Source organism: Tachysurus fulvidraco, chromosome 20, assembly GCF_022655615.1.
Source record: "Tachysurus fulvidraco isolate hzauxx_2018 chromosome 20, HZAU_PFXX_2.0, whole genome shotgun sequence".
NCBI lineage: Eukaryota > Metazoa > Chordata > Actinopteri > Siluriformes > Bagridae > Tachysurus > Tachysurus fulvidraco.
The window spans coordinates 2,169,277-2,181,184 of record NC_062537.1 but is presented as its reverse complement, the minus strand read 5'-3'; the positions used below and the strand labels follow the sequence as shown (position 1 = coordinate 2,181,184).

The window sequence follows — 11,908 nt, the reverse complement described above, 5'->3', positions numbered from 1 at the left end:
TCCGGGAATCGCATCCTTATGCAAAAACAATACCGTTTTCATGCTAACGTGCGATTTACGTATCGTTTTCAAACTTTTCAACCTATTATTGGTTATTGTGGGGGAGGCATATGTATGTGTTTGTGTGTGTGTGTGTGTGTGTGGGGGGGGGGGTATCCTGGCCTGACCTCCTGATGCAAGGCCTCCCTTATATTAAAAGCAGTCGATTGTGCTTGCGCACGGTATTTAACTGAACAACATAATTCTGCTCTGATTGCCAAAGAGCAAGGCTCAAGGTTGGGCCACTTAGCATAATTACCAAGTACTTTAACACAAACGCTCTCGATCGTGGCTCGGAAAAACGTTCCAATTAACATGAAGTATGTGAGAAGCACTTTTTTTATTGTAGGTCAACAAACTGACTGGTCGCGTATTTGTCGTCGTTTCAAACCCGCAGTTACGGGATGATAAATCGACTTGCGGCATGAAGTTTAAAGCGGAACCACTCTGTACTAATCTCTTGGAATTGAGATCTGATCTCCATGACGACGGAGATTTATTCTGTAATGAAATTTCGGAGTAGAACTGACTTCATCGCTTTAGCCTTTCCTGCTGAAACAGGTCGGTTTTCCGGAGCTTTTATATCACGTGGTTACATACGGTCGCTCCGGTCATTGCAGAGCGACGGGATTGTAAACAGAAGCTGCAATGCATTCTGGGACTTTGAGTCCAAGGAGTTAAACACTAGAATCACTTCGATATGAGGTGGAGTTTTCCTTTACTTCGTCTGAAATTAAGTCGAGAATTCTAGCATATGAGAAACCGATGTCTTGTAAGAAAGAAAGAAAGAAAGAAAGAAAGATGGAAAAATGAAATAAACTAGATATAGCTGTATCAAGAAAGGAAGAATAACTTGTCTGCTTATAAAGGTGTTGTGAGGCTGCATCACCTGCATTAGATTCACAAACCCAAGCGCCACCTTGAGTAGAATCACGATCAGCCAGGACTGATGCGAGCAATGCAGTGAATAAGCTCTCGCTAGATCACCATTGCTGACCAAAAAACACTGCCGTTCGGTCGACACTTTAGGTCTTCGAGGAAGGAGGCCTTTTTTCTCGTCATTTGCAAATAAACCCTTTTCTGAATAAGCGCTTCTCCACCAACACACACCCACATACCTATCCATAAAAGCCCTCAGGATGCAATCGGATGTGTGTTTGTGGGAGATAAAGACTCGCTCGCCACAGCTCATGAGCTGAGAGGTATGAACACTGGCATGAGAGAAAGAGAAAGCGAGAGAGAGAGAGAGAGAGAGAGAGAGAGAGAGAGAGAGAGAGAGAGAGAGAGAGAGAGAGAGAGAAACAAAGCAAAATCAACCGAGGTAGTCAGAGAGAGAGAGAGAGAAAGAGAGATGAAGAGCTTCCTGTGTACCATTTATTACTTTTCCCCTCTAAGTGCAAATCTGCAGCATTATAAGTGACTTATGGTTGCTGAGATTGTCAGAATGTAGAGCACGCTCAAGGGGAGACGAAATACTTTGTTTCTGACATCAAATTATTTTCTATTTGGAAAACTCCAAATGAGAATGTGTTGCTTCACCCATCTGTGAACACATTTATAAGGCAGCGCCTGGGATAACTGAACCGCAGCTCGGTGGCGTCGCCGATTGTTTTCCGCTCCCTTTGTCATGAGGAGATTCTAACCAAACCAACCCAGCCTCGGCTGACACAAACGTCTCGTCACTTAGCGCGTCGATGCTAACTCGGATTCGTGTTTGACTGTGAAGTGAAATATTTTTTTATTAAATGTATTTTTTATTAAAGGCGCGGTCTCGGATTTCGTCTGCAGACTGATTAACGGTAATCTGCTAAGCGCCGCGCGGGTGCTAAGAGTAGCCTAATTTTCAAGACGGCCATTATCAAGCTTTTGATGCAGCAAACTAATAAGCCTGTGTGGGCATTAATGGCAAGCTGACACTGCTGAAATGAGCAATTTACACTCGCACTGGGGGCAGTCGACTCGAGTCAGGAGTCAGCCAAGGCACGCGAGGCAAAGACAAAGCGCAGGGAAAGACAGAAAGGGTTGGTTAGGTTCTTCTGGGATCGTGGAGCAAATCTGTTCGATCCTTGGTTAGGAGATTTGGGTGGGAGGAGAATATTCCTGCTCAGCTGTCAATCACAGTGACACTAGCCAATCAGGGACGTCTGATTTCATGTAAGCAGAAGTTCGGGCCTGAGAGGAAGCTAGTTTGAGCCTTGTTAGCTTTGGTGCAAGATGTGCAGGAAAGCAGGAACTGACCAAATTAGAAGGATAAATACTGGAAAGTTGGAATATCATTTATCCAATTGGTATTAATATCTCTCCTTTTCCGATAGCCTTCACCTGGTTCTCTTGAGACATGAAAACACTTTCAGCCATCACAAATGACACGTCTCTGCTCACATGTGCATTTGTTTGACTGCGACTCGCAAAGCAAAGCTTCATCGCAGATAAAATGTTGCGCCCACGCTGCCTTGTGTACTTGTTTAACTGACGTCTGGGTAAAAAGAAGCGGCCTGACTCATTAGCATTCGTGACTCATTTCAGAGCTGCGTGTGTAAATGTTACAGTGAGAAAGGTGTTTTTTGTCAGGGCTGATTTACAAAATTATAGCCCTAGGAGAATTGTTATGTAAGTATTTATGCATAATGAAAAAGGAAGAAGGGGGGGGGGAAGCAACTTGTGTATCGTCTGTACCGCACAGATTTTGGCTTTTAGGTTGTCTGATTGTTCCCTTCGCGATCTGTCCACTTCAACAGGGCTGTCTTTCCCGTAATACCTCCAGTGTACGCTTGAGCAAGTAATAAGGATATAAACTCGATTCGACAGTAAAGCGAAGTGGTTTATTCCAAAGTTAGTCCCTGTTCCCAATTGTTCTAGCAGTCTTTCCATCACCTCACCAAGAAGACCATCGTACGACAGCTTTACGTCTAGTTTTTACGGATAAAAAAAAGGACAAAAGCTTTGATGCTGAAGACAGATTTTATGTCGGAACACCTTCTGGCCAATCAGACTCGAGAACTCACCGTGCTGTGGTGTAACCGTTTAGTTTCCTTTTACCTGTTGCTTAAAATTCAGGAATATATATTTCAGTATTAGGTCACTTAGGATCTTGTTTTTGTGCACCGAGGGAGCTGAGAAGTTGCTGCTCGGGTTGTAACTGTATTAAAGGAGTGTACTGTACATCCATCAACTACAGAACTTAATTGCTTAAGCTAATGAGACTAAACATTTGCCCATTGCAGCATGTAGCCCTTCTACACGCACACAGCGCACGCTGAGATCCAGATTATTTATAGACACTTTAATGTTGGGAAGCTGAACAAAGAGTTCTCTCAGGGTTGCGGAAATGCCACGTTTCATTTTTCACCCTCGAATCGGGACAAAACATCGCATCACCTGCACATCAGGGAACTAAAACGCTCTTGATCCATATTGTCAGGCGCTGAAGGGATCCCTGCTGCGTCGAAAAAAGCAGCTGAAACATCAGAGTGCCAGGAGGGAACAGTGTCCATAATGCCGGCTCGGGGGAACTTTCTCAAATACACAGCGGAAGGTCTGTTAGAGAGCCGTGAAAGGGCTTTAAAAAAAAAAAAAAAGAAGCAGAAATACAAAATGAAAGCTGGCATAGGCAAGAAGTTGAACAAGACAGGAATCATCCAAGTTTGGACTTTTGAGACAGACCACAGGCAACACATCACCCCACGGTTCCTCTCCGCATGCCATCGTCTGGCCTTTCGCAAATTACACCGAGATCGCTTTATTTTTTTCCGAGAGCGCTGGAAATCCTTGGTCAGCCGTCATTGCGCAGATTCCTAATCACCAGCTTTGAGTAAATGTTGCACGGTCTAAAGATATTTTAATGACCTGCTTTGTGCCTACGAAGCTCGCGAGGGGGAGAATAGGTAGTTAATTGAAGTGTCACTCAGTGCTGCATCGTCCTTGTTCCTGCAGGAACGATCTGCTCATATTTGTGCTTTCCAAAGTAAGAGGGAGAAAAGACGCTGAGACGACAACAAAGAGAACGGAGAGATGATTACATGCTGTAGCGAGAGAAGGAAGGATTAAAAAGCTGTGTTGTGATTTTATAGGAAAACAATCAGCAAGAGGGTGAGGTGATGGAGTTAACTTGATAGAACTGCATGTGTTGAAGTGACTTATTCTTTGGTTGTGTCAGGGGTCTCAGGGGTCTGTGTCAGTAACTGAGATTTCAGTAATTAAGACATCAGTAGTCGAAGTGTCAGTAGTTGAGGGGTCAGTAGGCGACATGTCAGCAGTAGTCATTTATCAACAGTTAAGCTGTGGGTAGGTTAGTCGTCTCTAGTCGTGGTGTCAGGAAGCGATGTATCTGTAATCAAGGTGTCAGTTGGTGAGATGTCAGCGGTAGAGCTGTCTGTAGTCATGGTAAAAAAAAAAAAGTTGAGGTGTTAGTACTTGAGGTGTCTGTAGTCCCTGTGTTAGTAGTCGAGGTGTCAGTGGCTGAGGTGTATGTAGTAGTCGAGGTGTCAGTAGCTTAGGTGTCTGTGGTCAAGATGTCAGTAGCCATGGTGTCAGAAGCTGAGGTGTTAGTAGTTGAGGTGTATGTAGTCACTGTGTTAGTAGCCATGGTGCCAGTAGGCATGTTTTCAGAAGCTGAGGTGTCAGAAGTTGAGGTGTCTGTATTCACTGGGTTAGTAGCTGAGGTGTCTGTAGTCAAGGTGTCAGAAGCTGAGGCGTCTGTAGTCATGGTAAAAAAAAAATTGAGGTGTTAGTACTTGAGGGGTCTGTAGTCACAGTGTTAGTAGTCAAGGTGTCAGTAGCTGAGGTTTTGGTAGTTGATGTGTCTGTTGTCACTGTGTCAGTAGCTAAGGTGTCTGTAGCCACTGAGTCAGTAGCTGAGGTATCAGCAGTCAAGGTGTGAGTAGCTAAGGCATCTGTAGCCACTGAGTCAGTAGCTGAGGTATCAGCAGTAAAGGTGTCAGAAGCTGAGGCGTCTGTAGCCACTAAGTCAGTAGCTGAGGTATCAGCAGTCAAAGTGTCAGAAGCTGAGGCGTCTGTAGCCACTAAGTCAGTAGCTGAGGTATCAGCAGTCAAGGTGTCAGAATCTGAGGCGTCTGTAGCCACTAAGTCAGTAGCTGAGGTATCAGCAGTCAAGGGGTCAGAATCTGAGGTGTCTGTAGCCACTAAGTCAGTAGCTGAGGTATCAGCAGTAAAGGTGTCAGAATCTGAGGCGTCTGTAGCCACTAAGTCAGTAGCTGAGGTATCAGCAGTAAAGGTGTCAGAAACGTAGGTGTCTGTCGTTGTGGTTTTCATTAGTTTAGAGAATGTCTACAACATTTTGGATGAATACGGGTATCATTATAACAACTACACAAACTGATACAATTCCATTTCATGTGGATATTTCATTTCAAAATAAATCAGTTTTATTTCATTTGTCATGACAATTCATATTTGATTTTAATGGACAGTGACTCGTAAAATATAAATGTTGTATAATGTAAAACTGCAGAAGTGGTGGAAAAGTTTCAATTTCATTCTCACATGAAAGCAAACCTAATATTGGAGTGTTATAGAAGCTTAATGCAAGATTTAATATCACCTGAGCGAGTCGCCTTAATAATTAACGACGGAGTCAGTTCAGATTTTTATCATTCGTCATTGTGATAGATTGCATTTGACCTGGAACTTGAAAACAAAAACAGATGTCTTATTGTTTTTGTCTCTTGGCTTTGATTGCATCATGCAGCAAGATCATTTCTGAATTCTTATTGACTTCATATGTTTTCTGTAGAGTGAAGAGTAATGCATTTGTTTGCAGTCTTCACCATATTAATTAGCACTTTCCCAGTAGGGTTGAGATTCTAGCCCTCTGTATGTACACAGTATAAGATGAGTCCACAAGAAAACATGCTTGCGGCAGTGTAAATAATGTAATCCCCCTTGTTTTTGTGTCATAGCACTGAGGTGGACAAGGTGTCAGTAGTCAAGATGTCAGTAGCAGTGAGGTAACAATACCTGAGGTGTCAGTACTCAACATGTCAGTATTAGGTGTCAGTGGGTGAGATGTCAGAAGTTCTGAGGTGTCAGTAGTTGAGGTGACAGCAGCAGAGGTCTTAGAAGGTGTCAGTAGGTGAAGTGTCAGTGACTGAGATGTCAATAGTCACAAGTTGTGAGGTGTCACCAGTCAACGTGTCAGTAGTAGTGAGGTGTCACCAGTCAACGTGCCAGTAGTAGTGAGGTGTCAATACCTGAGGTATCAGTGGTAGTGAGGTGTCAATACCTTAGGTGTCAGTAGTAGTGAGGTGTCAGTCAATACCCGAGATGTCAGTAGTAGTGAAGTGTCAATACCTGAGGTGTCAGTAGTAGTGAGGTGTCAGTCAATACCTGAGGTGTCAGTAGTAGTGAGGTGTCAGTCAATACCTGAGGTGTCAGTAGTAGTGAGGTGTCAGTCAATACCTGAGGTGTCAGTAGTAGTGAGGTGTCAGTCAATACCTGAGGTGTCAGTAGTAGTGAGGTGTCAATACCTGAGGTGTCAGTAGTAGTGAGGTGTCAGTCAATACCTGAGGTGTCAGTAGTAGTGAGGTGTCAGTCAATACCTGAGGTGTCAGTAGTAGTGAGGTGTCAATACCTGAGGTGTCAGTAGTAGTGAGGTGTCAGTCAATACCTGAGGTGTCAGTAGTAGTGAGATGTCAGTCAATACCTGAGGCGTCAGTAGTAGTGAGGTGTCAATACCTGAGGTGTCAGTAGTAGTGAGGTGTCAATACCTGAGGTGTCAGTAGTAGTGAGGTGTCAATACCTGAGGTGTCAGTAGTAGTGAGGTGTCAATACCTGAGGTGTCAGTAGTAGTGAGGTGTCAGTCAATACCCGAGATGTCAGTAGTAGTGAAGTGTCAATACCTGAGGTGTCAGTCAATACCTGAGATGTCAGTAGTAGTGAAGTGTCAATACCTGAGGTGTCAGTAGTAGTGAGGTGTCAATACCTGAGGTGTCAATATCTGAGGTGTCAGTAGTAGTGAGGTGTCAGTCAATACCCGAGATGTCAGTAGTAATGAAGTGTCAATACCTGAGGTGTCAGTAGTAGTGAGGTGTCAATACCTGAGGTGTCAGTAGTAGTGAGGTGTCAGTCAATACCTGAGGTGTCAGTAGTAGTGAGGTGTCAATACCTGAGGTGTCAGTAGTAGTGAGGTGTCAATACCTGAGGTGTCAGTAGTAGTGAGATGCCAGTAGTCAGCAGCTGATTTGTCAGTAGTAGAGAGTTTGTTAGCATTTGAGGTTTCAGTAGTCGTGGGCTTACATTCATACACCTTATATATGGCTGAACCAAACATACAACAACATGACATTCTTACAGCAGGGTAAATGTTACCCATAATCCTCCTCGTTGTTTTTCCATCTTCCATAAAGAATACTGTAATTTCTTTCCGAGAGTGAAAGTCTTTGAGCTGTTTGCATAAATTAGCCCATCTGCAAAGAGAAAATGATTCCGTGGTTGGTTTTGTGAACAGCTTCACGATGTTTTTAACCCCGTCCACTGGCTTGCTTGCTTTTGTTCAACTCTCCCAAGACCAAACTCTGCTGATAGTCGAACGCACAGCTTTAACACCAACACGGCTCTGGAGGGTTCTTCGGTCCGAGGGAATTTGGACTGATATCCTTCCACATGTGCACTGTGGCCGAGGAAAATACATATTTATGAACGCAGAGAAGTCATCTTGAGTCATGCGAGTGCCTGGCTCTCTCTTTAGAAGTGAAAAAGTTCTTTAGAACGCTGTTTTCTTTCCTGACCAGTGTTGCACAACTCACAGAAACTCTGCTGGTTATGAATATAAAAAATAATGAAACATTATTAGAAGATGATGTATTTGAGTTAACCAAAGATACACCACAGCATTGTTGGATACTGCATCCTGATTGGTCAGAATAACATTTTCTAGAACAGCAGTTTAGACAATAGTGCACATATCATTTAAACAGTACCAACCAACACAAGGACTTATATAGTGGAAGCTCCAAAAAATCATTCATTCATTCATTCATTCATTCATTCATTCATTCATTCATTCATTCATTCATTCATTCATTTTCTACCGCTTTATCCGAACTTCTCGGGTCACGGGGAGCCTGTGCCTATCTCAGGCGTCATCGGGCATCGAGGCAGGATACACCCTAGACAGAGTGCCAACCCATCACAGAGCACACACACACTCTCATTCACTCACACACTCACACACACTACGAACAATTTCCCAGAGATGCCAATCAACCTACCATGCATGTCTTTGGACCGGGGGAGGAAACCGGAGTACCCGGAGGAAACCCCCGAGGCATGGGGAGAACATGCAAACTCCACACACACAAGGCGGAGGCGGGAATCGAACCCCCAACCCTGGAGGTGTGAGGTGAATGTGCTAACCACTAAGCCACCGTACCCCCCCCCAAAAAAAAAATAATTGATATGTTTATTTAACATATGTGGAAGCTGTAACTATATATATTCCGACATCTTCAGGACAGAACAGTTTCCAGATAAAGCTTCTTGGTGGTTTCTCTAACATGATAAGCTACGAATTTTTCTTATTAAATTTAAGAGAGAGAAAAGAATTGAGGCTGTTGAGAGGACAGATGTTTATAGCTGCAATAATGTGAGCCATAACTTGTTCATAACATGTAACTATAAATGTAATAAATAAAGACATTGCAATTACTGGAAATTGCTGTGGTGTAAGAGCATTAAAACACTTCAGGGTGTGCTGTTTTCCCTGTGCTCCAGAGAGCTCCATCACACCAACCTGTTTATGGATTAGTTTCCAATAACAGCACACTGCAACATGGCTGCTTTTATCTATTGAACTGTGAATCTTATGAATTAATAAGATTATATATATATAACTCTACATTTAATTTCATACATTTTATTCATTTTACTGATGTTTTATTCATCAGTGAATAATATAAAATAATAATATATCATATAAATAAATATGATTGGTGAGGCTTTTATTGAGAATTGTGAATATCTGTTGGTCATGATATAGCGTACCTGTTGAATTGAATGCAGAAGCTCTAGATGTTTCCGGCAGAAGTACAAGGATTAAAAAAAAAAGGTGGAGTCTTTGAGGAGTTTCTCTGGATCATGAATGTCCATCCAATTAAAGGGTAAAGGGTTGTGCAGAAAATGCATTTTGCATTCAGTTGACTAAACTCTGAAGGTGTCTTTTCTTTTAAGGGTGTAAAAGTGGGTGTAAATTAAGGATACGTGTGTGTGTCTGTCTGTGTGTGTGTGAGTGTGTGTGTGTGTGTGAGAGAGAGAGAGAGAGAGAGAGAGAGAGAGAGAGAGAGAGAGAGAGAAAGACTGATACAAACACACTCACACACACACAGGCTTTGTGTATGTGTATCAGTCTGTGTGTGTGTGTGTGTGTGTGTGTGTTTGAATCAGTCTTTCTCTCTCTCTCTCTCTCTCTCTCTCTCTCTCTCTCTCTCTCTCACACACACACACACACTCACACACACAACATGTGTGTACAACACTGGCTTTGTGTGTGTACTGTGTGTGTACCAGTCTGTGTGTGTTTGAATCAGTCTCTCTCTCTCACACACACACACACACACACACACACACACACACACACACACACCAGCTAAAGCGGGAGTAAATTAACGACACGTGTTTATCAGTCTGTGTGTGTGTGTACACACTCTCTCTCTCTCTCTCTCTCTCTCTCTCTCTCTCTCTCTCTCTGTATACAATTAAAGAGCTACCGAGAAAGTGAACATCATAAAGACTTTTTTTTAATCAACTTTCTTTACCTCTTTAGATTCGTTGTTGTTTTTAAGCTCAACGTGGTACAAAGGAGCTCGTGAATCATTCGATTCACTGACTCGGTTCTTTGACTCGAATCTTGGAGTCGGATCTTTCGGGTGAACTGGAGAGCCGTTTGTAACAACGAACAGTTTTTTTTTTAGCACAAACAACTTGGAACGAACTGGATGATGATGATGATGATGATGATGATGATGAACACTACAGCTCCTAAACGACACTTGATAACAATTTTGATCAGTTCCAGCGCATCAACTTAAGTGGAGCCCCGCGGGCGCACCCACGTTCCTCGGTCCTGGAGCCGCGCGCGTCCCCTGAACGCCACCTCTCTCTCTCTCTCTCTCTCTCTCTCTCTCTCTCTCTCTCTCTCTCTCTCTCTCTCCACCCGCCCTCGTGCGCCTGCCTCTGTTGAGCACTGCTTCAAGCACTCGCGAACGCGCATCTCTCCTCTTCTTTCCTCTTCTCTCCTCCGCTGTGCGTGAGCATCGTTCGTCTTTCTGGTCGGAGCGCGCGATCAGAGGAAGAGTGTCGGAGCGCGTAAGGGCGCATCGGGGCCGCGGGACACTGTGCGCCTCGCAAAACAACCCTGATTTGTACTGGAAGAAGAGAGAGGGAGAGAGTGAGAGCGCACACGCAGACGTGATACGGGACGAGTTGTTGAGCGGAAACTCAACTCTGCGCTCCGTTTCTGCCTGCGCTTCACCTCCAGAAGGAGAGATGTTCTTTCCTCTCGCACACATTCTCCTGCTTGTCCTCCTGCTTACAGGATTCGGTAAGTGCACGCACACCTTCTTCTTTACTTCTCACGTCATACGTAAGTCTAATTTGTGTTGTTTTGTTGTTGTTGTTTTTTGCTCTTTTTTTTTTGATGGGTTTGAGCTTTATGTGTTTTGCGGCGCGAGCGCTTTCACATGTCACCATCTCAAGTACCTTGCTGTGGGAAGGATAAAGAGTTCTGGGGCTTGATTGCAATGCGGGTTGAATGTGTACGTTTGTTAGACGTGGGATGTTATTATTATTATTATTATTATTTTGTATTTTTCCTGGAGGAAACGTGCGTGCGTGCGTATGAATCATCACCTCGAGATCCTGCTGAAGTGTCTATCATATCCATGTGAATGATCATATATCTCATATTTACCCACAGCTCTTCAGGTTTGAATGCAATTTGATCTATAATCATATTGATATTTATACAGCACTTCTGCCTCATATCTCCAGAGTCACTGGTTCCATCCTCGGGTTTGATTTCCGGTGCCGGTTTCCTACAACCATTCCCAAAACACCCAGATAGTTGGACTAGCTGTGGCAGATTTCCCCTATGTCTGTGTGTACATGTGTGTGTGTGCTCTGTACTCCAGTTCTCCTGCTTTGCACCCAGTTTTCACGGGATAGGTTCTGGATCCACCGGGTCAGGATAAAGCGTTCTGTGGAAATAAACAATCTTCATCTTCATGAGCTGTAAAATGGGAAGGATCAGTATCACGACATCACAAACAGATTTGCTGGCTGTTATTTCTAACTTTCTTGGGCTCATCTCAGACCCACATCTTCAAAGTTTATTAGTTCGGGTCTGCATTAGGTTTATGAGATCCATCTATATGAAACACACACACACACACACACACACACACACACACACACACACACACACACACACACACAAATAACAGCCTGATGACAGCCTGATGACTTACTAGTTTGTATCTCACTCATGAAAGTTTCTAGAATTAGACTGAATCTGAATTATTTTTCTCTCAGGCTTCAGGCTTACTCTTCACACCACAGACATCTAAACATATGTGTGTGTGTGTGTGTGTGTAGAAAAATAATTACGAGAGAAAAATAATTAGATTCAGCCTAATTCTAGAAACTTTCTCACACACACACATTATATATATATATAAAGTAAACAATCTTAATTTAAATTTCGCTTTCTTCTCTTGGCGGTGCCTTTGGAGCTATTCCCCCCCCCCCCCATCTATTTGTTCTACAGGAGAAGCGATACGCAGCTGAACAAACCCAATTAAACTGGAAACACGGTAGAAAATCCTCATTTGAATCTGACACGTGCAATAAAGCTTTT

The 11,908-nt window shown here is 43.4% G+C and overlaps 1 protein-coding gene across 2 annotated transcripts in view; it reads left to right on the top strand.

Moving 5' to 3' along the window:
* Nucleotides 1-9,773: 9,773 nt before the first annotated feature.
* The window catches only part of kirrel3a (kirre like nephrin family adhesion molecule 3a), a 105,347-nt gene continuing 103,212 nt past the window's right edge, over nucleotides 9,774-11,908 (top strand). The window contains exon 1 of one of the 2 annotated variants that reach the window (XM_027158634.2): nucleotides 9,774-10,594. In XM_027158634.2, coding sequence (XP_027014435.2) covers nucleotides 10,540-10,594 — 55 coding nt within the window. In that variant the 5' untranslated portion in view covers nucleotides 9,774-10,539. The remainder of the gene's footprint in view (nucleotides 10,595-11,908) is intronic. The other variant, XM_027158635.2, reaches the window with a different exon arrangement.